Source organism: Colletes gigas, unplaced genomic scaffold (genome assembly GCF_013123115.1).
Source record: "Colletes gigas isolate AHSC1104 unplaced genomic scaffold, ASM1312311v1 Colletes_gigas_Sc00008, whole genome shotgun sequence".
NCBI classification, from domain to species: domain Eukaryota; kingdom Metazoa; phylum Arthropoda; class Insecta; order Hymenoptera; family Colletidae; genus Colletes; species Colletes gigas.
In genome coordinates this window covers 2,507,779-2,533,440 of record NW_025106637.1, presented here as the reverse complement: position 1 = coordinate 2,533,440, position 25,662 = coordinate 2,507,779, and the positions used below count along the sequence as shown (strand labels likewise).

Here is a 25,662-nt window from a genome sequence, read left to right as displayed (position 1 = left end):
TTTTAGTTTGTAACAGTGGTTTATAATAAATTTATAGGATAGCTTTATGCCTCCCTCGGAACGTTGTAGCTATGAATGTGACAAGAGTCCAACAGGTCCCTTAAATCGTAAGAAACTAATCGAACATATCAACAAACAGGCTTTAGAGACACCAGATATACCAGAATTGAAACCTTTTGTACCTGGTGTTATTAGAGGCAAAAAGGTATGTATTAATAGCCAGTTTTATAGAAGCTAGGTAAACGGCCCAATCCTGTAGTATCTGTATATATTTCTGTTACACTTTATAGTGGATTCCACCTCCTCAAGAATCTGTAAAAGAGAAAGAAGCAGACGAACAAATTGCTATTGATCTTGGAGAAGAGTACGAGCAAGCATTATCTAATGCCACTCAAGAAGAAATCATTGATCTTGCCGGTGAGTTACATTTTTTTTTATTTTAATTACAGATATAATTATAATTTTTATTATATTCTCTGGTTCTTGTATGTAGCTATTCTCGGATTCCATTCCATGATGAATCAGGACCAATATCATGCCTCGCTATTAAATTCTGGTCAGCCCATTGGTATGGGTTGGGATGGAGTTACAAAAGCTAGTCAACCAAAACCTTACCCAATGGAACCACCCAATGATACAGACATCGACGCCACTATCAAACAAGTTCGAGAAGACGATGCTTCGTTAACCGATTTAAATTGGAACAATATTAAAGTGAGGTTATGAAATTCGCTGACAGTTTCAATTAGCAAGTTCAGCGTTTACTTAATGCAAATTTATTATTCCATAGAATATATCCGACGAAAAGTTTATTCAATTATTTGAAGGACTGGAGATGAATACTCATCTTGAAACCTTAAGTTTAACAAATGTGGGACTTACTGATAAGACTGCGCAAAGGTTGGCAGAAGCCTTAGAGAAAAATTCTACGCTCAGAGTACTCAAGTAAGTATAATATTATGTGGCAGTTTCATCGTCTATTTTCAATACGATTTAAAATATTTTTCACATTGAAACTGTACGTTTTAGTGTGGAAACAAACTTTATAAGTCCATCTGTGATAGTGAGGCTCATCAGGGCACTTCTTAAAACGAAATCAATAGAAGAATTTCGATGTTCCAATCAGGTAATATATAAAAATTACGTCATTATTTTTTTTTTTTGGGTTATAGTTCCGAAAAGCCCTAGTAGCCGGTCGAAATAAAATTTGGAGGGGGAGGGGAGGGGATACAGATTTCGAATTTAAGTTTCCGAGTCATTAGGTTAGGTTCGGCGGCCATTGTTCATTTAGTCGCCGAGTCGAGAGCTGCTCGCAGCTCGGAGCAAGTGCGGCATTATACATATTTGAATTAAATTAGAATAGTATATAGCAAATTAGTTATTTTCGGCCTCCGAAATCAAAGTGTAGTGCAGCTGGGCTAAAATAGGTAAATTTTAAGTGAAATATTATAGAAATTGAGTGTCAAAACAATCGCGGTAGTAAGATTTGTGCTCACGCATGCGCCATTGAAGACGTATACGCGTAAACAGAATTTCATTCTGTAGAGCGAAAGTTTTTTGCGAAAATCTGAAATCATTTCGAAGTTAATATTTTATAATCAGGATCTACTATTACCTATACTTTCCCTAATGTAAGGGTATTGTTGTTTTTAATGCGCAGAGGTCACAAGTGTTGGGAAACAAAATTGAAATGGAAATCACACAGTTGGTAGAACAAAATCCAACGTTGCTTCGACTTGGTCTTCACTTGGAATTCAATGACGCCAGACATCGTGTAGCTGCACACTTGCAACGCAACATTGATAGGAGTGAGTCAAAATATTATATTTATACACGAATAACTTTTGCCGCGGAGGTTTCGATCTTAACCTATTTCTGGTATACATCATTCAACATTGATTCAGCCATGTGAAATGTTATAAAAGAAATGTTTTACCTTCCTTAGGTGGATATGTACATATACAGGTTCAAGATATATTTGTTATTTATCATTTCAGTGGTGTTCATCGATCTTGAGCTTTGTCTGTCTCTACAGTTATGTCAGAGATATCTGTTTATTAGACTAGTTGATTAATCTTTCCTTTCCAGGTATATTGCTCCTGAATTTTTAATAGATACATTATAAACGTTCATACTATACATCTACAACAAAAATAACCTACCTTCTATGATTATTTATCCAGAGATCCGCGTGTCTCGTTGCATACATAGTTTCTTTAGTCGAAGCATTTATTCCTACACTCTAAAAAGACACATCACTGTCTTTATTCGGACTATAGCGGTATTTAAACTCTTAATTTTTCGTTTAGATGGAAGCAATTGTATGGGGGACCATGGAGATCATGTGACGAAATGCTTCTAACTCTTCTGAATCTGTTTCGTAGTCATACATAGAGCTTTACTAGCGCATCATCACTCATCCATTCATCCTGCTAAATTCATTTATTATTTTTTTAGCTAGTGGCATAGAGGTAATTATGAGACCCCAGAGTGCACCCATTGAATATGTACAGTACCCGCATCATATTTCTAACGTTTTTCAAAATGTTCTCAACCATTACACCCCAATGCACCCCTGTTACTCATTTTATTCGACCATTTCGTCGTATTATTCCGCGCACCGAAGATGTTGTACCTAGAAAATTCCAAATGTTGAATATGATCGGTCTGTTTTCAATTTTCAGCCAAGTACAGAACCAAAGGTTCAACTTACTTACGCATTTAATTCGGTACGAATCTGTTTAAGTCGCGTTCCTGTTCCACTGTTACTTGTAGCTTACTTTAACACTGATAATCAGAAAAGCAGATGTTAGTTGTTTCGTGCTTTCGTGTATCGTTGCTTCATTAATGAGATAAAAGGCGTTCTACGACGCGACACTTGTACAAACATAGTATCCGAGATTATTCTAGGTCATAATCTTGCTTTTCACCTTATGGCATGTTCCAACACGTTTCCATCCCATCCAACGCAAGCTTTTTAATATATTTTTTCACCTCATTTTATTATTACTCATCTTACGATCGTTCAAGCAGGCCATACGCCTGCGTTGAGCAGTCCTTTTGTAGGTAAATTTTTAAACCAAGAGAATTTTAATAAATTATTTGTGTTTGCCAGTCTGTCGTGTGGAACGCGCTAAGCTAGAGAGCGGTGCACCATCACAAAATTTCATTATCCCCGTAGGTGGCTTAAGAGACAGAACGTAGCGCTGATTAGTGCAGTGAGTAGATTTACCGTTCAACGAATTTCTACCCCGAATATAGTCTTGGAAATAATTATGCCTGATTTTAGTCCTCGTAATGTGTACCGATTGTTTATAAATGTCGAGTCAAAGTTGTACACGTTGAACGTCCCATCAAGTTCGTCAGAAAGAATTTCTGTGTCTGTTTGCGACTTTTTTATGTGTATTTTGTAACGGTCAATATGTTAATCTGATAATCGTTCTTGAAATTGTCTTGGTCAATGAAAGTATGTTTCATTAGTAAGAATGCTACTAGTAGAATCAGTGATTGGGAGTATTAATTAGATTGTTATTAGCTATGTTATCAGTAAATAGTAAAACTGGTATTACTAGTTATTGCTTAGTAATATTGGTACTAGTAGCATCTATGTTATTCATGCATCCCTTGCACGATTTTATCTTGAGTTGCTCGCATCATCCTCCCTCCTTCTACTCCTTTTAACGTCACGCTAGACATTAGCTTAAGCCATAATGCGCGCATAAGGGGAAATCCATCGTATCTTATTTTGCGATTTGTCGTCTCATTGTTGCGTAGGTGGTACACACAGCTCAGGTTAATTCGGTGAGTGTAGGGATCACGATAAACTGATAGGATTATAATGGGCGTGCCACGTCTACCTTGGCTGTGCAAGAAGATCTCGAAACGACGACGTGTAGAAAATAACGTCTCGTGTACAGTAAATCGTTGGTCGAATCACAGTTCGTCTCGACGTCTCTTTTGTCAGCGAAGGTAGACTAATTCTCTAGTGTACACGATCTTACCACCCATCGACAAGAAACTCCACGAGTCTGAGCTGCGACTTATACTTACGACACCTCTATTCTTTCCCAACAGTACGGAAAGACCTAACGCTGCGGCTACAGTTCCGATTCTTTAACATGAACCACAGGAAACCTGCCTTGATTCAATGAAAGGTAGCTACACGTTGAGTGGTGGTCGATCAGCAGAGTGAACTGCGCGTTTCTTTCTTTGAACGAGCCATCTAATCGTTGTTTTTGCAGCTTCGCTAATTTCGCTTCACAGTATACCGCAAACTCCCTTGCGCGTTCAACGAATACAATAAATTGCATTTTCAGGTGACGGAAGGGTCTCAAAATGTGTGATCTTCGGAATCTCAAAGTAACTAGAATCGTAATTCTTCTTATAACGGAACTGTATTTAAAGAATCTTGCAATTTTGAACCGTTCCATTCTACAGTAAACACCAACACAAAGTTTAAGTTATTTTCTTCGAGGCAAAATTATAGATCAATGTTTGAAATTCCGAGGATCAGTCACGACTTCGTCGTAAAACGAAAACGTAACGAGGATATAAGGGTTTTTTCATCGATTTACGTTTAACGGACTGGGATCGTAGCTACCTGCAGAGCCTGTAATGGAAGCCGAAAACAGAGTTCACGCTTGATCTGACACGTCGTTAACTACGAATAGTGTTCGCAGACGAGCTTTAACTCCGGTCGACGGGTTCGCTGGAAGGTTTAGGTACATCCTATCAAACCCGATGAAGTCGTGACGCGTTAATTTCCACGCAAAGCTCCAGAAGCTCTGTTCGCTTTGCGTGACGTCCTCTCGACGTTAAATGTCGAGCAGCGAGCAGTTTAACACGTGACGACGTGGGTAGTGATGGGATCAAGCGTATCGCGAGCTGTATCTGGCACGTGGTGAAATACAGCGCGATACCAACACCTCGAACACCCTGTGGCTCTTTTCCAGACAAATCTTGTATACCATTTTATTCCTCTAACGAGACAAATTTAATAACATTCGTTATTCGAAACTCTTGGACACCTTTTTTTAATAATATTGAACTTGATCCCATCACTGGACATATCAGATAAAAAGTGTGAGATTACTCTTTCGAGCAGATAGGCCATTAGATCATTATTCAAGTATAAATGAAAATCGTGTCTCATGTGTCGTTAGTCCAGTCAAATTATAGTAATTTCTGAGGTACATGCAGTTCGTACCTTCTTGTACGTTATTATTCATGAAGAGTGCAATACTTTTTCGATAAATATCTAAGCGTTTCGTAGTCCTCAGGTAAAAATAAGTGGTGCAATTATTTTTTTCTTAGCCTTATTAAATTTTCATGGATGTATTTTCGTTCAAGATACGATCTCATACTTTTTGCTGGTACTGTAATGCAACCTGCTCAACTCGCTGACACCCCCGTACAGGTTAAATCACGTAGAAACTGTTCCGTTGGATCAACCGCGTGCTGCTCCCAATAAAGTTTTTCCCTCGTGCACGAGGGGGGGTACAACTCAATTAGCCGGTCGTTTGGAGGAAAGTTGCTAGGCAGATTGCCGCTTTACAGTTCAGATTAGCTATTTATGGAGGAGAATGAAAGTAATTTCTTTTTCTCACGCGAACTTAAAATATAAATAACGTTAGCGGGCGTTGTTGTTCGTTTGGAGGTTCTTGTCCTCCCGGTAACATTCGTTCGGTGGAAATAAAATTGTTGAAATTTAAGCAGCACGTTGAACCAATGAAACATCAGAATGCTTAACCCATTAAGTACCAGTGTTAAAAAACAAATAATTTGATATTAAGATTCACTTGAATTGAATTTTTCAGACACGAAGTTTCATTTTATTTTTGCAATATTTTTTTTGAATGAAAAAAATTGAAAATTGATTTTTATAGTACTCTCTGTTACTAAAATATTTTTTAACGTGAAATGCAGAAGCGAATTTTTAGGGAACAATGGTTCGTTACTTAATGGGTTAAATTGGTCCGAAATCGTGAAAATCTATCCGCCGGTTGTTTTCGAATAACTCGATTTACATGCATGGACCTCTCGATTGGCGTCGGTCGTGAAAATCGTCGCGCGAGCGTAATTTCCCTTTCTGATAATTGTTTGCGGAACGGGGCTGCCCATCGCGTCGCAATGAAAACCCGAAAGAATGATTTTCACGATGGGCCGAGTTTAACGCTTTAAACGTCGCGCGATCGTCGAGTGCGCAGAGCTTTTGAAAATCGCTCGATGTTCGCGGCGACGAAAATTTACCCATCCAGCGTCGGGATCGATAGATCGCCGTGACTCTCTTTCAGTGTTCCCCCAATGTGACGTGCATCGATCTCTTCGCGACTAATAAATCTCTTCAGCGAATGATTCTTGCGATAATAACAAGCGTGATGTGTTCACCTAACGCGTGACGTTTACTCTAATTAACGCTCGTGGACACCTTTTTTTATTCGTACTAACAGAGTGAGAGTGAATTTGTTCGTTTAACGGAGCTTCTTTGCTCTTGCATGAAACGTGTGACGAAACGCATGCGAAGTGGAAAGGAGCTCCCCAACGATCCACGTTGGATTTTGCGTTTTCTCGATCACTGAAATAAAGAAAAGGGAAACGCAAAAATGTTCGGTTGTTAGTCTACGATCGCTCGATCGAAATGTTGCTCGGAGAAGAATTATGAATTATGTTAAAATCGTGTAGCTTTATTTAGTCTCCTACTGCTGATTAGTTTTTATTTTCATTTTAAATTTGTTTAATTCGTAACATGGTCGATGAGGAAAACACTCGCGCAGTAGCACGGGGGTAAAAAACAGCAATTTTCGCGATTGGTAGTTCGATTTCGAGGCGAATGAAAGACAATTAAAAAGCAACGATCGCGCTCTCGCGGCCGGGATATATTTTATATCGTCACGCGGTTATTTCTGGTCAACGGGGAAATTGCAATTTTCCCGGCCAGATTACGTTTCGAACCCGGAGCTGCTTTGAGAATTTCCCCTTTTAATCGAGTGACCGTTGCTCTTTGTCCACCGGAAATGACGGTAATTGATTCGAGAGCTCCGTTCTCACTGGGAATAAAGTAGATATCCCAGTAATTGGATCTTTCAACTGTTGAAAGGTTTATGCAAATTTTATCGCGACAAGTGGACTCGCGTTTCGAGTTTTAAAGCAGATAATTGGATATTACGTATTACACGCCTGAAAATCGTACCGTGGTAAAAATGGGACAAGTTAAATGGTCTTATTACGCGACAATTAGAACGCAGAAATCTCTCGCGTTGCATTGTACAAACGAACCAGACATTTTCATAATAGTTTGGTGTAAATAAATTATTCCAAGTTAGTCGTAACGATTTTTAAATTTTCAGAAACGTTAATTATGGACTTAAACGAGACGTTTGTTCAAACATTTCTCGAGCATACAACTTTTTGTTGAGTGCTTAATGAAGAGTTCAGTGGCAGTATAAATGGAGGAAAAACATTACGAAAGATTTAATTTGAAAGTCCAATATTTTCACCGGGATGAATCAATTATGCAAACTTGTGGAATCGGTGCAAATATTTAGAAACAAATATTCCATATAAAAAGGGATTTTACGTACAGTAATACCGATACTATTAAAGTGAACATTATAAACGGGGAGAATAAACAAACGATTAATTTTATTACCGAAAGATGAACAATACAAACGTTTAAGGGCGTGGATCCATGTAATCGGGAATAAAATAATTTCTTTCGCTAGAATTCGTTGTAGAAATGCCCACCTGTTGCGACGTTTTGCAACACCTGTGAGAAATCTTCTTTTAACCGAACGGAATTCTTCACTGTTTTTAAATAACAGAATTCGAACGTCTTGATCTTAGATTAAAATGAAAATTTGGAAATAGTAATAATTGTAAATTAACTTTATACAATACAATAGAAGTAAGAATAGTCTTATCAAAGAATTCGGAATCCACATTCAAGATTCTTTTTTACGAAATAAAGTGAAGTTTGTGCAATAGGGGGTTGAACAAAGCATCGATGCAAAAACACAATATAGAGATAGCCCGTGTTTGCACTGATTTATTAGAGAAATAAAGGAAAACGAAGGTTTATATTTTTTAAGCGAATGAAATATTTATTCTAACCGTTCGATGGCTACGGTATTCGGGCAACACTTTTTAAAACAAGTTATCTTTCGCGTTGGAAGTTTTTTTTAATCAAATTGAATATTCTCTTTGCAACATCCGCGGCCGAGCGTTTGGAGAACGTACGTAAAGCAGGGGTTGAAAGCTGAAATAATACAAATTTCGATTCAATTTTAACGGAGTTTTGAAAAAAACCTCTATCTTGCGTAACGGTCATGGAAACACAGAATCGGGGTGTACACGTAGCGGATTCGATTATCGGTTCTTATACCGGAATCGATTCTCTCTAATAAAAGATCGAATCGAAAATATAGAACGAGACTTTTGCACGCGATTTTTCCGACGATTCGTCCGCTGGTATTCTAAAAATATTCCAAATTGATTCAGAAATAGTTTGTTCCTTTGAAAATTTAAAAATTCTATACGTGAAACAGGATTTTATAAATTCATCGTAAATTCGTTCTCTTGATTGTTTTGGGAGATGAATATTGGATTCAGTGGGTCAGAAATTTGTTCAATATTAATTTCAAACGAGTGCATAGAGGTTTTAGGACGAGTTATTAGTATTAGGGTGGTCGATCTCGCGCGAATAGATTTTTCCATCGCGACGACGGTTCTTTTAAGCAGTTTCAATCCCTGAGTTGTGTGCTGTGTTGATTGGCTACTGCATTATAATTTTTTTTCTGACCAAGCTGAACGCATATGATGACAGTGTTTCGGGTGTCTGTTGCAGTACGGCAGTCCCGGCTCGGGGTGGCGACATCTTAACGCGAAGTGGCGTTCGCCTAGGTATTATTTGTACATATATTATATATTTATTTACCATATGTTATACGTATCTCTCTATATATACATATTATATATATAAGATATAAAACACCCACTTATTTTCATGCATCGCTCGCGGCGTTCTCGCTAATGATTTTACACGAGTAACTTAATTCAGGATCGACGAAAACGGACGTATCAAAGGAAGATTTTTTCCATTTTATGTATAATTATATGCCTATTTGTCAAATATGTGTCAGAATAAACATTGTCGTTCTCCGGCGTCTTGTTTCAATTCCAAAACCGTGCAACGATCGTTCCGTCGGGAGGTCGGGAAATTTAAGATTTTTAATTTCTAACCGCTTTTGTTTGCGTCGATTCTCTCTCCGCCTCGTTCGTGGTACGATACACGTCCACGCCTGTACATACTGTTCGTGTTTTTTCCTTTTTTTTTTTTTGCATGAGTATCTGTACTTTAGCGCAAATTGAACCGCAAATAAACCGCTCTGGCACTGTATCACCCTCGTTTTACCTCGATCATGTACATAAATTTTATCTCTTCCACGATAATTTCAGACTGTGAGCAGCGATCCGAATTTAACCCTTAAACCAATTATCCCGCTTTTTCTGTCCATCGTCGAGATTGTAGGCCTCGTTCCTCCTTTCGTACTTCGACTTCTCCAGGGGCGTAGTCTTAAACGAAAATATTTAAACACAGCAGCGACTATATGCGATCATTCATTCCAGGATCATTCTTATCTCGAGCAAGGGTTCTTGATCGCAAACTTTCAGGGCATACAGTGGACGTCTTCCTTTTTTGAGCTGCAAAAGAGAATTATTTTGGCGCGAGAACTGATCACAGGATATCCCGTAAAATTGTGTTACGTTTAAGTTAGACTGTAACTTAGGATTAAGTTGGGGTCAGGTTGTAAAACAGCTCTATTCGCTGAACCTCGTTCCTTCAGGCTTGTTTTCACGAAGTCGTTGGACAAAAATAAAAAATAAATCGTTCCAGGTTTATCCTATAACTAGCCTGTGTTAGATGTTTAAGTTTCTCAGGTGAAAGGTGTCGATAAAAATTGTTTTCCAGAAATAATAATTAAGTTGAAATTGAACGTGTGACTGGAAAAGTAAGGTCCGTCGCTTCCAAATATTTAATAAAAATTACTTCAAGCGTGGCGAACTATTTAAAACGCGCAATAAAACGGAACAATGTACCCGTGTGCTGGAATTGCATTCCTGCCACCGAAAATATTTTCACGACGCGTTGGGGTATTTTTGTCACTCGATAACTGCGCGTCTTTCATCGTAGAGGAAATATGTAGTCTCGTACAAAAAAAATTGTTGGCGATGTTCGAAGTAATTTTAAAGTTAATTTAACGATATGGCGAGATTCGAGTGGCCGTTTTGCAAGAAATCTGTACACACCGAGCAATAAAGCGACACGGTGTGCATGTATTTCCGGTTACGGTTTAAGGGTTGAATGTGATCTGCTGGCTCAGAATCATAATTGTTGGTGTTCCCTGAAACTTCCACCGGCGATAACGACGAAAATATTTTCCGGGCGTAACGACGCGTATATCACGTAGACCGGAAGCCCCTTTTTATCGGCGTGCGTGCTCCCAAGTTGCCCGGTTGATTTCGAGATTGCACCGTGCAACGAGTAGCTAACTACATGCAGCTTGTATCGCGTCGGTGCCACGTGTTACTTCATATAATAGCATGTTTAAACCTATCCACCGTGACTTTTTTAAAGCCCGCTTGATGCACGATCTTGGTGTAATCGACGAACTTAGGCCACTCTAGCTCACCCAGTAAACGGGTATTCCAAGTTTTAATTTAAGGGAGACCGAAATTTTACTTATACAGACAGTCGATAACCACGTGAAATTTGTTTTATACACGGGCTGGCGGTTTTAGTAGCTTCGAAAGTTTCCACGCTGTTGTTAATTCGACAATCGACTTCCAATTCCATTTTAAAAGCTTGAAAATTTAAGCTACAATAGTTCTGAATGTGCTGGAGTGGGCAATTAGTACCCTTGCATGATTTCTGGCCAACACGGCGAAAGATTCGAAACGCTTTGAATAGCAAGTTTAATTCTGAAATCCTTGAATTCCGTTGTAAAAGTTTCGAAAATGTTATGGAAATGTTGTCTCGAAAGTCTTGAGAAATTTCTTGGAAGTTTCTGAAAACATTCGTAATTTCGAAAGTCTTCGAATCGTTGAAACTTCCCGTCGATTTCGGGGCTCTTGAAATTTCTATAATTCTGGTAAAATCATAAAAGCCTTTAAAAGTCTTCAAAGTCTTATAAGATTCGAGAGTTTGAAAAACTCTGCGGGGGCATCGAGAGTTCGAAAAAGTTTCGGAATCGTCGAAAACCTTGAAAGTCAGTCTTGCCGGGCGATTCAGCGAATCCATATCGAGGTTATTCGCCATTGCAACCGATGACGCGTATTCCGACGTTTGCTCCAAGGATTTAATCTCTCGACGCTCCCAAGATTTATCGAAACAATCATCTCATCCAGACTTCACGAAACTTTTAAAGAACCCTAATTTCGTCTAACGCGGCAAGTTAGTCGGCTGAGAAACTTTCCGAACTTTCCACCTAAGGTTGAACCGACTCGAAGTGTCTCGAGCCCATCGCTAGCTATACCGGGTACGATTTATGGCCACGAAATTCCACTGTTGCTCGAGTGCAGGAAATTCAACGAGCTTTCGAATTTATAGAGATTCGTGCACGTGTTAATCTTTCCTGGCCCGTAATTCGGGAGCACGGTTTTTCCGCGCATGCAAATTGTATCCTTCGAGAAGATTTGTATTTCGTTGCACATCCGTTATTTTTCGTTTTCACCCCCCTCCGTCCATGGTACTGACATTTTTTAACCGTACTTTGACGTAGTTAGAACTCGATTTTTCTGTTGTTTTTTACGTGTATAAATTTCCCCCTTAACGAGCACGCATTTATTGCACCTGAGAAGTGTTCCAATGCACCAGCACAATTTATCATTAATTTTTGTAGACGTTAATCTGGTATTGTTTAATAGCCACGATTCACGAGATGTAGCAAGTGTTTATCTTAATATTATATTTTTTACGTAAGTAGCATTAACGAGTAAAGAAGCCATATTGCACCCTCGCAAGGAAAGCGACGGAAATCGATAAATTCAACGAAAAAATTGTTACGCGTCCTCCTTCGAAGACTAATTAGAATTCTACAGTATGATTTATCACGTGTAATAAATTACTATAAATTTCGATCAAAATATATGTATCGAATCGATTGCAAATAGGGGTAAATTTATTATTAATTCCAAATTTATAGATTGCAATAAATTGATACGAATTTGAATGAAAGTGCCATGAATTAATTATAATTAGAGTATCGTTGATTTATAGGATATTTATTGTTAACTTCAAAATGTCTACCTCGTAGACCCTGTACTATAAATTTGGAGCGGATATATGCTTTATTTTTATACATTATACTGTCACTTTGTTGCGATGGTGCGATATACTGATATAAATGTTGACTAATCTCTAGTAATTAATGCGAGTAATACTTGGAGCGCCGAACGAACGATCCGATGATACAGTGTGAAGTTAAAAGGAGCCTCGATATGCTTCCCCTTTGAGAAGAAACGACACGTGGGTCACCGGTTAATCGAGTTTATGTTGATTCCACGCGAGCTTCCCTTTCAGCCGTTTGTCAGCGAGGTCGACTCGATTGCACGAGGATTTTGATTCCGAAAACGGAGAGGTGAAAGACGCGAAGGGTGGAAGAATAATAATGAGTTTGGTCAACTGTTTGTCCGTTGGTCCGGACGGACTTCTCTGTTCGCTCCTTTGCAAATGAACCCATTTGTATTCAGCCTTACGACCAATTCGTCCTTCCTCCGATATCCCTGCCCCACCGGGTTCTCATTAAATTTTAGAATGCGAAACGACGCGCCGTACTCGTAGGTAAATTATTTTCAATATGGCGAGGTGATTACGCACCCCCCCCTCGGTTGTTTGCGGGGCCAGCAGTAATTGAAAATCTATACTATAGAGGCGTTAACGCTCGTACACGGACGGCGGATTATTTGCCAAATAAATAATCTTATTTGCGGGCGCAAGAATTTCTATTAATTCACCGTCGCGTTGTTTACGAATCGTATTTAAATTTTAATAGGGGGAACGTTTTAAAGGGATCACGGGTATTCGTTTATGAAATTTATTTATCATTGTTGGGGGGGAACGTAGTCATTTTTATTCGAATATATTATTTAAACGTTCGTTCGCAAGTCGTGCTATTATCATAATTTTTATTTAGTCTCTGTTACTTTTTCTAACTATCTCCAGGTTGCCCTGATTAATGCATTTATGACCCAGTCGAGGGAACAATATATCCAATTAAATTTATTTAATGCAATGCAATGTCCCAGCTCTGACACATTCGCGACAATATTCTTAAAATCGATACGTATCGATACCGGTGATTATGTTCCGATCGGTTTCATCGCAAGTTCAAAGCGTCAGTGCACTTTTTGCCGGGAGTTCCAGCGATCGTGGATGGAAATACGTAGGTTTATTCGCGTTTGATGCACAGGGCGCTACTTTGTTCTATAAAATTGACGGATAAACGCCGAGACCAGAACGTAAAGCGATAAAAATTCGAGCCAATTTAATCGGCTATTGAAGCTTCACTTACTTTTCCGCCCGGTCCGCGCGTACAACCGAGTTTTTTTCTTTCGATTCTTCTCATTGTTTTTTTTCTTTTTTTTTCGTTGCCCCCGTCGGACATCGGTCCGGCCATTTTTCCATATCTGTTTTGGATTTCATATCATCGTCGATACCCCCGGCCTCCCGTTCCTTCGCGAATTTTTCGCTCGATATTAAAATCTCTTGCCCGTATCGCGTTCCCAGCGTTTACCCCGTGAAATTTCGTAGTTTTAGGGAATCTCTTATTCCTCTGCACATTTGAACGTCATTTTTAATATCCCCCCGGTTCGAGCTGGGGTTTACACGGATGGTCTGTAATTTACTCGAGGACGTCAAATATCGCCGGCAGTTTTGCGTGTATTTTGCTATATGGAATATTCAGCGAAACGTATAGCATTATTTGTTCGATCCGTTGGAATTGTTGGTTGCTAGTTTTTAATTCCCCGACGTGTACCTTATTGGAATGTTTTTATTGTGTTATTTAGTTCCAATCTCGTAAAGTGTAAATTCATTCCTAGGTTTCGACCTCGTTTCACATTGTCAGTAAATAATCGTACGAGAAAATAGTTTCGCGAGTAATTTACAGAAAAATGCAATAATTATTGTCCGTGCGCTCGTATTGTTTAATATTCCCAGAGAGAAGAATTTAATATATTTCAATTGAAGTCTGACATGGAAGGTTAATGTTCAATTTTCGTAGCTTAAAAATGTATATAATTTTCGTTGAGACAACGTTCAAGTGATTTTTTACCCAGTGGATAAAAATATTTTTTAAAGCTTTCTAGTGAAATCGTACGTATTTGTATATTTTCTAAGCAATAGTTAGAACTTGAGAAGAAACTAGGGAAATAATTACACTGCAAAGGGTTAATATCGTTTCGAGATCCCACTGCTCGTGCACGGCCAAAAAGAATACTATGTTTCACGGTCTGGCATACTTGCTAGCCCCATGAGGTAAACCCTGATATACAGAATCTGCATAAGAATCCCAGGAACCGTTGATTCCGTCGTGTATGCATACGCAACCAAAGAAACACACGGTACAATGTAATTCCCCGCGGAACGAGGGAAATTATTCAGCGCGGGGAGACAATCATAGTGAATCGCGAATTCTATTACACTTCCGGTGCAGCTTCATCCCGTGTGCCATGTAACAGCATCTTCTACGTTTCGCGACAGAAGCTCGCGTTAATAATTAATTTCCCATGAAACAGTGCACGCGACATCGCGTAGACGAAAACCATATTGCGTTTGCAAGTAACTGGATATTTATGAATTTTTTTTTTCATAAAACTATTGTTATTTTGGATGGAACTTTTTCGGGAGGTGTAAGGGGATACTTTCAAGTTGTAGAAAACAATTTTTTTATGTCGTCAAACATTCGAATGGACCCTCGTATGACAATGCAAAGTTTCAGATTAATATTTGCTTAGATATTTCTTAGATTTGGAAAATTTCTAAAATGGCCTAGTTCTCCCGTGATCAGGCTAGAACAGCCCTTAACGATCCTCGCCATTCGTCCCTCACGTGTCATGTGTTACGTAACGACGCAGCAATGCCTCGATCCGATAACATGACTGCACTGGCATGCCGTCGATGCGTTTACGTAAACCAGACGATCGATCCACATTTTTTGGCACACTGGCTAGGCTTGGACTGTGTTACGCGACGGTTGCGCAATAATGCACGTAATACGCGACCTTTCACGTGCTTTGAATTTCATTCAATTCACATATTGTCTATGTTCTGGAAGGCACGAGTCGATTTCATCACGCTTTATCACAGACAAGTTTCAGGACAGATGCCAACCCAATTTTAAAGATACGTCGCTATCTGGCATTAAATTCTCATATATAGAAGCAAAAAGTAGGATTATTGCTAAATAAAATAATTTCTAAGCATATACAGATACACAAAATTAAAATTAAAATCTCAGATTAGAAAATCTAAATTAGAGTAGTATTTTATTTAATAATATTGAAAGTAGAGGGTGTTTGTTCACACCTGAAAATCAAGAATACCAGTTTGTTGATTGAGGCTTCGTTATAAAGTTATTAAAAATTATTAATAAAATTTGTCCACCTACATGAATTTTTTTCTCGAAAATGGTTAGGATTTTGGGGGTACGAGTATTCACCAAAAATGATTGTATTTAACCCCCGCAACTGAAAATAATTTTTCCAGAACGATTTGAAACAATTTTTTTTCCGCCAAAAAATTTCAAAAAAATTTCGATTACCCGGTATAAGTCGAATATTCGTAGAATTTCTACATATTCTTCATTAAAATACGCGTTGTTTGCCGTTTGAAAAATCAAAATCCACCGATCCGTTCAGAAGTTATGATTTTTTAAACATTTTCATGAAATTTCAGTGAAACGTATCAACGGTATGGTCAGGCATTCGGTAAGGAATTTTTTTCTCGAAACTGCGTAGGATTTCGTGGGTATGTCTATTGACCAAAAATGATTCTAATTGGCCCCTGCAACTGGAAATAATTTTTCCAGGACGATTTGAAAAAATCTTTTTCCGCCGAAAATTTAGGCACCTTCTCGAATTTTTTTCTCGAAAATGCGTAGGAATTCGAAGATACGTCTATTGACCAAAAATGATTCTAATCGACCCCTGCAACTACAAATAATTTTTTTAGGACGATTTGAAATTTTTTAATTTCGCCGATAAATTTTCCGATTCGTATGGAACTTTAAACGTTAATAATTTTTTAACGAAGCCTCAATCAAGAAATTGCTATTCTTGATTTTCCTCTTATTTTAGTCTTTAGAATCTTTCATTCAAATTTTTCTACACTCTGTACACGCGAGTGCGTTAATAATGTATAATTCTAATAGTAACGTGGAAGGTCGTAGCATAGAATGGTGTCGGAGTCCGCGTCTAATAATTTGTTTTGTATCTGCGATCGAAACTCCCATTCCAATTCCTCTGGACACTCTGTGAAAAATTGAGCGTCGACGATGGTTATCCGCTTCAGATGATTTACTTCCGCGGGGGGGGGAAAAAATCGAGTTGTTGGCCGGCGATTCGAACACGGATCTTTTGTTTTGCCGGACGACTGCTTTACCAACTGTTCTACTACACGGATCGGGTCGATCGATTCCTCCTACCCGAACGTAATATTCAAAAATCGCTGTCGCTTACATAGTGCTATTTATCTTCTACGAGAATCTTGCCGCGACGGTCTCCGTAGAGCCTATCAGCTCGGGGAAAAATGGGAAACGATCATGGAGGATCTCGAAGGATCGATTCGAATGCAGACCCTAGGCTGGAACATTCGTTTATTCGCCGTGAGTCGACGTAGAGTCTTCGAAGAGCCTTATCCATTTTTGTATTGCCTTCAGCTCTCTTTTGGTACCGTTTTACCGTTCCTTCGAACAACAATCTCCAAATTGGGGACGAACTGTTTTCTTCGAGACAAACTGAAATTCAAACTGATCTATACTCTTGAATCTAATCGTAGGGGTAGTTTACAATCAATAATTTTTCCCTGAACACAGTTCTATATTCGTGTTTCGAGCGCAACGATGACACAGTTAATTTAAAAAGCAAATCCAGCGACGTTTATTGACTCTGTCCGCCACAGTTTGGCACCGAGTCAGGACCCGGGAGTATCTTATCCACGGGAATCGATGTACCTCGAAAGTTACCCTTGCACAAAGTGGAGCAAAATTCCTTCCCCGGGAATTATGTACGCTTATGTGTACCTATCGCGTGCAGGCTCCGTCAGATTGATGACTTCCACGATGCACTTTCGTCGCGATCACCGAATCGAGGATTTCGTTTCCGCGCGAACCACGCTTCCGTTCCGGATGTTAATGGGAGATCGATCGAGCCCCTTTTTCGTTTCCAGGCTGGGTTAAGTTTCATCATCGACACACTGACCCCAATTTACTCTGCTCAGCAAGTTGCTCGTCCTTTGGAATGGTCTGTCCTCGGGGCGAAAGCCAACAGAACAATCGATGGTCTCGTTAGACCCAGTAATTAGTCACTATTATATTACTCTTTCCCAAATTTTATTTTATTTTCGATTCTCCTGAAAATTGGACAACACAAAAAAATATAAATACAATCCTTTTTCCATTTAACTCTTTGCCATATGACGAGTCTGACTCGTTGCAAGTTCACAATCATGAGGCCATTTATTCGTAATTAAAATGAACATATTTTTACATTCACGAGGTATTCGTTAAACATATCTATTTTTTCTCGTGGCCATTTCTTGCACGAACAAATTTAAACGAAATTAAATAGTACACGTTTGAAAAATAATTCGAAGTTGAATCGTACGTCGACGGGTTAAAATACAATTCAGGATTCAATTTTCCCAGGAAACTGTTTCCACCAAAATTTATCGAAACGTTCGACGGTCGAAAAAGGGGGGGCGGAGTAACCGGAAAACGAAAGCTTCGGAATCACGGGAGTCGGACGTTTTACGCTCGACTGGCGCGTCGCTGAGTTTCATCTTCATCCGCGAGAAGCTCCCAGCAGTTTTCCCTCCGTTGTTTTCTCTTCGTCCGTTTACCTCGACGCGATACAACCTTTTAAGAATATTCCCACCCTCCGCGGGGGATGAGACGTCCCGTCAGAATTTAATGTTCCGCGAAACGAGACTCTCCTTTATGATTACCAGTCGTAACTCCCGTAAAACGACACCGAGAATTTGGTGACAAACGCTGATAGAATGTCCTTTCGTCGAGCGAATTGTGGTTTTCCCAGCATCGATGCACTCTGGCGACCATAATTACGCGGATAAGCAAGGTCGAGACCTTCGTGAAACGTACGATAAAGATTCTCAGGCCGCCAGATTTCGTTCCTTCCAAGTCACGTTTCTTACAGACTCGTTGTCGACCATCTTGGAAACCAACCAAATTGTTTTCAGCTCAAGTACATTTTAGATTTTATCGTAAAGGAGTTCCAAGTTCCAAGTCATCGAGCTTGTTCGACTTTTAACACTTTGACTGCCACGTCACCTATATGTATATGTCAGAATTTATCACTATGATACCAGAAAAATTAATTCTCGAGTTAAGACGTCGGGGGAAATAAATTTGGATAGAATTTATAAATTGTTTTGATTTGGCAGTGGGCGTGTAAACCAATTTGATTCGAATAAGTAGCGATAAATTTGAGAAACGAGATCTTCCGAATCACCGATCGATACTCGAAATACTATTGGACCGGCCCCCGTGGCCGTTCCAATCGCGAAACTTTTCGTGGTCGCGTTTCATTTATCTCCTGCTGGCAGATGCAGCCGCACCCATTCTGCAAAAAAATTACGGCGCGCCGATAAATCTGATTTCCGGCGAAAGTTTTCTATGCGGCGGTCGTTGGCAATTTCCCGTGATTTGTGGAGAAAAAATAACCCCTCTTTTTCTCGGCTCATAATCACTGTCTCTCATCGAGTTCCCGTAGAAACTAACGGAATACCATTCATCCGGACGGACGTTGATCCTTTACAATCCCGCATAACTCTATATAACCGTCCTCTTTATTTCACTTAACAGGGGCTTTTCTAATGATATTAATGTTAAAAACGTTTAAAGTAAGACCATTCGAGCAACTGTTACGTAAGATATAAGATATATCGATTCTATACCGGTCCTATAACCGTTATTTTTCGGTTATACTGGGTGTCCCGCGATAAGTGCCGTTTGATGTAGCTCCTAAACGGCAGGCGATAGAACAAAGATGAAGACGGACTTTGTCATCATTTTCTCTATGGACCGTGACGAAAAGAAATGTCTTTCCCTCGAGATTATTCCAAAGCCTTTTCGTGTTTCTTCAAACGGGATATTATCAGTCTCGCTATAAATGGTGGGATAAAAACAGAAAAATTGGTGCATCTCGACGAACGTTCGTTAACTTTTGTTAGTAAGCGTGCATCGACGAGCAAATTGCGCGGTTTAAATGTTACAAATTCGCGATTCCGTGCGCACCGGTGTCGCGGAACAGCTGAAACAGCGAGGGAGTGGTATAATTTCGGTCCGTTTCGTTCTAGAATTTCTCATGACTCTCGAACGTTAATGAGTACGCGCAGCTTCCGATATATAAAAGCGCGCGGCCATCGTGTTTGCGTTTTAAACAATATTCAACGGTAATGACGTCGCGTTTTGCGACAGAATCGATTTGCCGCGGGCGCGGAAACCTCTTCGCTTATCAGGATTGGCGAAAACGATGATGACACGTTAAAAATGCTAGCGCCCAGCCTCCCGCGCTCTAGATAGTAATTTCCGGGGAAGTCGTAACTTGTTTGCCCGCCACCGTGCGCCGGGCATTCGATTTTCAAGCTGCTGCAAAAATTATACGAAACTTCGCGCGCCTGCAAGAAAATTTCCTAAAAAAAATAAAGAAAATTTCATCTAATTTACGTTACAAGTAAATTCGTTTCACCGGATATAAATAATACAAACGAAGAGTAATTTATTTTACGAACTCGTGATTTCGCTAGAAACTTATCTATTTTTGGCGACCGATGAAATTTTATTCAGTCTATTTGAGTCGATCGAATTTCAATATCCTTTCGTTTAAGTAATTTATTTAAAGCTAAAATAAAGTCTTAGTCATTGGATGCTTCGATCCACGCACTTATTCCTACGAAGCGAAACACTTTGGACACTTTCTTCCGAACGGCACGGTCGAAGTCATAAAATGAGCGTTTCGTCGCGTCCCTTCGACGCCACGTTAATTACTCGAGCTTTACGAGTCGCGTCGAGACGGTGTAAAAGGGGATAGCACGAACCATCCCTTAGGAAGATGCTCGCGATGCAAACCGTCGGTCGATATTTTTCCTGCTCTTTTTTTTTTTATTTTTTCTTTTTTTTTCGTTCCGCTTTAACGCCGTAGCGCCGCTTTGATCTCGCCCTCTGCACGGATCCATTTATATCGCCGCGATCCACGATCGAGGGCGAGACCGGTGTCGACTGTATCTGCTCGAATATAAATAATTCATTACGCGCCCGGCATCCACTTCTATTTGTAATTCGGATCCAGCGTAATGAGGATTTCGCGAGGCGGCCGCGATTTTTGATACGCCCGCCCGGAACAACGCTACTCGTTTAGAGGCGATTCAAATTTCCCCGGCTCGTTTGAAATGCGCGAGAGCGATTTTATTGAATTTTATAAAATTTTAAACGCCGCCGAATCGACGGGACAAGTAATGGCGCGGGCAAGCATCGTTTAAATTTTGATTTAAACGTTCCCCGTCGGTATTGCTTCCGATCGTCTACTCCGAGCGTATAAATAACGGCCAAATAAGCGAGGTTACAATTTTAATTCAAACGTTTCGATCGACCTTATTCCTGGCGGTCCGTGAATACGGATCGATGGGAAAAAGTTTCGGTAAATTTGACAAACTGACGGTTCGACTATAAACTCCGACGTTGCATTTTCGCGTAAGATTTTGCCCAAGCACGGTACACGAGAGAAACGCGTGTATCTTAATTCAAAATTCCAACAAAGCGGAACTAGGAGAGAAACGTTTCTGGTGCAGAAACTGCAGGAGGTAAATTTGCGCTGTATGTGGCTCACCCATCCCATCTAGTATGCTCGTAGCCATAAACTAACCGAGCAACAAGTTCCCCGCGTCAATCGTTAGCCTACGACGAGCGGTAATTTAAAATATTTCCTGAATAAATCTGCGTCGAAATGTTCAAATGGTTATCGAGTCTGGTGGGTCGAGACTCTCGACCGGTCTCTATTGGAAATCCCCCTTTCGCGATTCCAGGCGACAGAAACAAAGAAGCCCTCGTGGCCGTGTCATCCGATCGTTCGATTCGGTGCGATAATCGCTGATATTTCCACGTGTTCTCACGCGGAGCCGTCGACGGGCGACTTTTTTCCACAGATCGGCTGCACCGCATGGGAAGGTCTTCCCGCAACTATACCATCGGCTGGGCCCTTCATCGATGATCAACCGTGCCCACGAAACCGACAGCAACGACTACGACCACGACTTCGACAGCGACAACGACGATCCGGTAATCGTAATCGACGATGCAAGAAACGGGAGATCGAACGATGATTTTCGATTCGTAAACCCTCCGGTTCCGTACTGGCCGGTTGCCACGAAGGAACGACGAAATCGCTCAAAACGGTTCGAGAAGTATAGAAAATTAATAGAGAAAACATGGGTCAGAGAATGAATTTTTAGACGTTTTTGTAAGCTCGTGTAATTTTAACGGGCACACGTTCGCGGTTCGATCGAGTGGGAGACGATTCTGCGTCTAAAAGTACGTGGAATATTTGCTGTGAAATTTATGTTGAATTTTCGGGGAGACCGCGTCCGACCATATCTCGATATTACTACTTGGAATGTTAGTGAACGTCGGTGGCGTCATTTTCCTGGCAATTTTTACATCTTTTGACTCGTTTTTGTCATTTTAGCGGTCTTCCCGTTCGACACGGATTCAATTTTATTTTCGAACAAAGTTCTTCGGGGACTGTTTTTGTCAATTCGTTGATAATCGAACGCCATCGATTACTTTTTCACGCGGTCGAGTTCCGCGGTTTCGGTTTCGAAAACAGCCTAGCCGTTCCGTCGGCGCTTCCGGTTTCCCTTCCCAGCGCATTCAGCCCGCCCGGAAGTGTCTCGTTTTCGCTACCGGACGCCGCGAAACCCGCTGAATCGCACCTGACCGCTTCCTGCCGCGCGACCAGTACCCTCGCCTCGTCTCTCTTCGCAGGCCACCGCGCTTAAACGTCCCCGGGGTTCCGATACTTTTGTTATTTTTATTCCCATCCGTCTCATCTTGGGTGTTGCCAGCTTCAAAGAGCATAAATCGAGCAGAAAGCCTTTCTTTACCTTGTTTTATTGCCGTGGGCGCTTCAACGCGAACGGTTGCTTTTATTCACGGTTTTATTCGTTTTTACAAAGCGAATCTAGAAATAGGAAAGGTCGCCCAAATTTTTAAAAATACATTCAAATATATTTACCGATTATCCGATGGTAAAAATATTTTAGTTTTAAATTTGACTCAAAGATTTGGTTCAATGTGAGACGCGTTTTCGTCGTAATTCCTCCGGCGTTTATTTTATGCTAAACGCGGGGATTAACTCCTCGATACGTCCGTGAAATCCAGTTTCCGTAGATGGCGTCCTCCCGGCCGAGGGGAACGTCGACGTTCACGATTGATTTGCGTCATTCAGGCGGGCAAACGAATCGTGCTCGTTCACGAGATGCGATTATTTTCCCCGTTAATCGCGTTCCCATCAGTTTTCCTCGACGCTGAAAAACGCCCGACGCTCCGGAGCCTCGGAAGATTCGAGCTGCTTCCGGTACAGGGGATCCAAATTCGCGAGGAATCGACGAGTTCGCGTTGTTACCGCCACGTCTAATTCGATCAGTTCGATATACCCACGTATCGTGTCGAGATCGATTTAAAAGAAGTTCGAAGTAGCTGTCGAAGTACAGAACAGCGCGAATCGGGTCGAAATAATATTTCGATGACTGCAGAAAAGTTTTGGTAATCATTTTTGAAGACTTTCGTAACATTTTTAATTGATATCAAGCAATCCTGTTAAACGCTACGTTTCTCGTTAGATCATTAAACTTATTTCGTACTTGGAAATTTCAAGGGATCAGAGAATTAAATTCTTCTTTGGTCGTTAATGTAAAAATCACAAATTACCGGAAAATCTTTTTCGAAAATAGCGTTCGCGTTTGACGTTTTCCACCATCGAGCCACGTGACACGGTATTACGGTGTCACGCGAAAGCTACTTCCAAACGAATTTTTCAGCGACAATAAGTGCTCGCGAGGTCGTTCAGATTTCTCACTGAAATATTATTTTTATCCGACGTCGCCCAGGGCGGCCATTCGAGGAACGGCTGACCAGGACTCTTTCGTGCAGTCGCGTCGAATATTGTCTGTAACCGAGAGAACGTTCTGAGAGGATGGGATTGGACGAAAGGGTGGGAGAGAATGCGGGGGAGAACGTGATATAGACGGAATCATTTCTGTCGCCTTTGTCGTTTTAAAACGCGCCTCGCCGCGAAAACCCCAAAGGAGAATTCGCAGCATCGTGAGATGCGAGGAATTTACGAGTAATATTAATATATATCGCGATCGTCACGATCTTAAGCGATCGTTACACGCTCGGAGGAAAGTTTACGAACTCGAAGACATATATTTTCTGTGCCTAATTCTGTTCCAAACGTGTCCTAAAACTATTAATCAGTAGCTATCGTATTTGCAATTCAAGTACAACTTGAATATAAGCGTCTCTCATAGCTAAGCGAGAGTTATCGTACTCCTAATCTACGTTTAATCGCGAAGCAGACCTTTATTATAGACGATCATGAACTAATGTATTTATAATTTTTACCCAACTGGAATCTAGCTCTGCCCATAATGCGGTTCTAATTCTATTCTGGCTTGAATTTACATTTCTCCTAAATTTCGGGCTTAATTTCCCATCCGACTCTTGCATGTACATTACTAAGAGAAGACCTAATTGAGGCCTATTTAATCACTGTCGTACGAGGCCTGTGCTCTTTACACTTTTCTCTGTTCCATTAATATTTCTATTCCTTCTATTTCTCTCGACAGTTTAACTCGTAAATTAATTTCCAATCCTTCAGTCGCGTTTTTAATGTCAAGGTTCGGCTATCGACTAAACGTTTTCACGGTAGTTGATGTAAATATAGTCGAATGTCGTGTGAAAACGTCGTGATTCCCTCGAACATGCTATCGCTGCTATCAAGAGAGTCTTCGTCGAGATCGTTGAACGATGTCTCGACACGAAAGGTCGCTTCTCCGTTTCGATTCGATTCAACTTTCGTCCGAGTCCCAGTCGAGCGATCGGAGACGATACTTCCTCGAAGGAGGAATTTTTTATCCACGAATCGAGTTCAACGTATCGTCCCCGATCGCCTCGCTGTAATATTCGCTGAGACGCTAACGAAACGTTCTTTTAATTAATGATTATCCTCGATCGGAGCTGGGCAAAATTCGATCGACCAACGCGAAGTATTTCGTTTTACGATCGAAACTTTTATTTTTATTTTAAAATACGAATTTTGCTCATCTCTGGCCTCGATATCCGTCTGTAAATATTGTCTTCGCTGTCGTCTTTGATAGTCCGCGACTCGCATAACGAACAGAGATCGGTAGAATTTTATTCGAACGACGAATGAACTTAAACAACATGCAGGAATTTATTCGATCGATTTTTTTATCGATTAATATATCTAATATTTTGAGTGCTAGGGAAATATGTAGCAAATAATTTTTTTAAAATATGGATCAGAGACGGTTTGGAAGGTCTTGAATTCGAATCGGGATTTTAACCAAAGGGTTGTTTATCTTTTGTCCGTTGTTCGAGAATTTTTATTTAGGTATGAATTTTGCCTGTCTCTGGTAGCAGAGAACGAATGGACGCGCGCGTGGTCGAGGCTCGCGAATAGCGGATTCGTTGCAGCGAATAGAGAATGAGTGAAAACTAGCGACGCGTGTTTCGCGTGTGTCCTGATCACAGGTACGATATCGTTAGAGCGAAAAAGAAGAATGGGTGGCGCAGACTAATTAGAAAAATGGCATTGTAATCATTCGTCTCGCTCGCGGCCTTTTGAATACGCGTTCCTCTTGTAATCACGAGCTCGCATATGCACTCTGTCGCACGACGCGTATCGCGTATCTACCTATCGAAACTAAAAATGCACGCGCACGATCGAAACTTTGCTGCTAGACTTACATTGTAACGCGAAGTTTAAATAAACTATGGAAAAACGCAACATTCCCACGGTACATCTTTCACTGGCTCCTTGGATTCTATCATTTTTCCATACTTCGATCCTTATTATTCTCTCAATTTATATCTCCTAAAGGTCAGGCTATGTAAATCCTGCTACAAGAAAATCGAGTTTATTTTTATCACAATTTTGGGGAGTTTGATGTGCGTGTATTGACCCAGTACCGACAGGAAACAAGTATTCTCGTTTTACAGGTGTGTGTGTTCTTCTAGAAATTTCTCCGATAACACAAGAGAAAAAATTTAATATATGCATATAACTCCTGAAAATTTCAATAAGATATATTAACTACAAAAATATTACATTTTTATTAACACTAAA

General features: G+C 40.3%; 1 protein-coding gene across 12 annotated transcripts in view; it reads left to right on the top strand.

Moving 5' to 3' along the window:
* Positions 1-25,318, top strand: part of LOC122396900 (tropomodulin) — a 78,818-nt gene extending 53,500 nt beyond the window's left edge. For 4 of the 12 annotated variants that reach the window (XM_043395646.1, XM_043395654.1, XM_043395656.1 and 1 more), the window contains exons 3-10: positions 38-205; positions 291-417; positions 494-714; positions 791-945; positions 1,030-1,126; positions 1,661-1,808; positions 3,116-3,218; positions 8,843-9,679. In XM_043395646.1, the coding sequence (XP_043251581.1) occupies positions 38-205; positions 291-417; positions 494-714; positions 791-945; positions 1,030-1,126; positions 1,661-1,808; positions 3,116-3,204 (1,005 nt within the window). In that variant the 3' untranslated portion in view covers positions 3,205-3,218; positions 8,843-9,679. Of the gene's footprint in view, positions 1-37; positions 206-290; positions 418-493; positions 715-790; positions 946-1,029; positions 1,127-1,660; positions 1,809-3,115; positions 3,219-4,074; positions 4,155-6,681; positions 6,753-8,842; positions 9,680-21,436 lie in introns of those variants that run through there. The other 8 variants (XM_043395652.1, XM_043395653.1, XR_006259070.1 and 5 more) reach the window with 7 other exon arrangements.
* Positions 25,319-25,662: the final 344 nt, after the last annotated feature.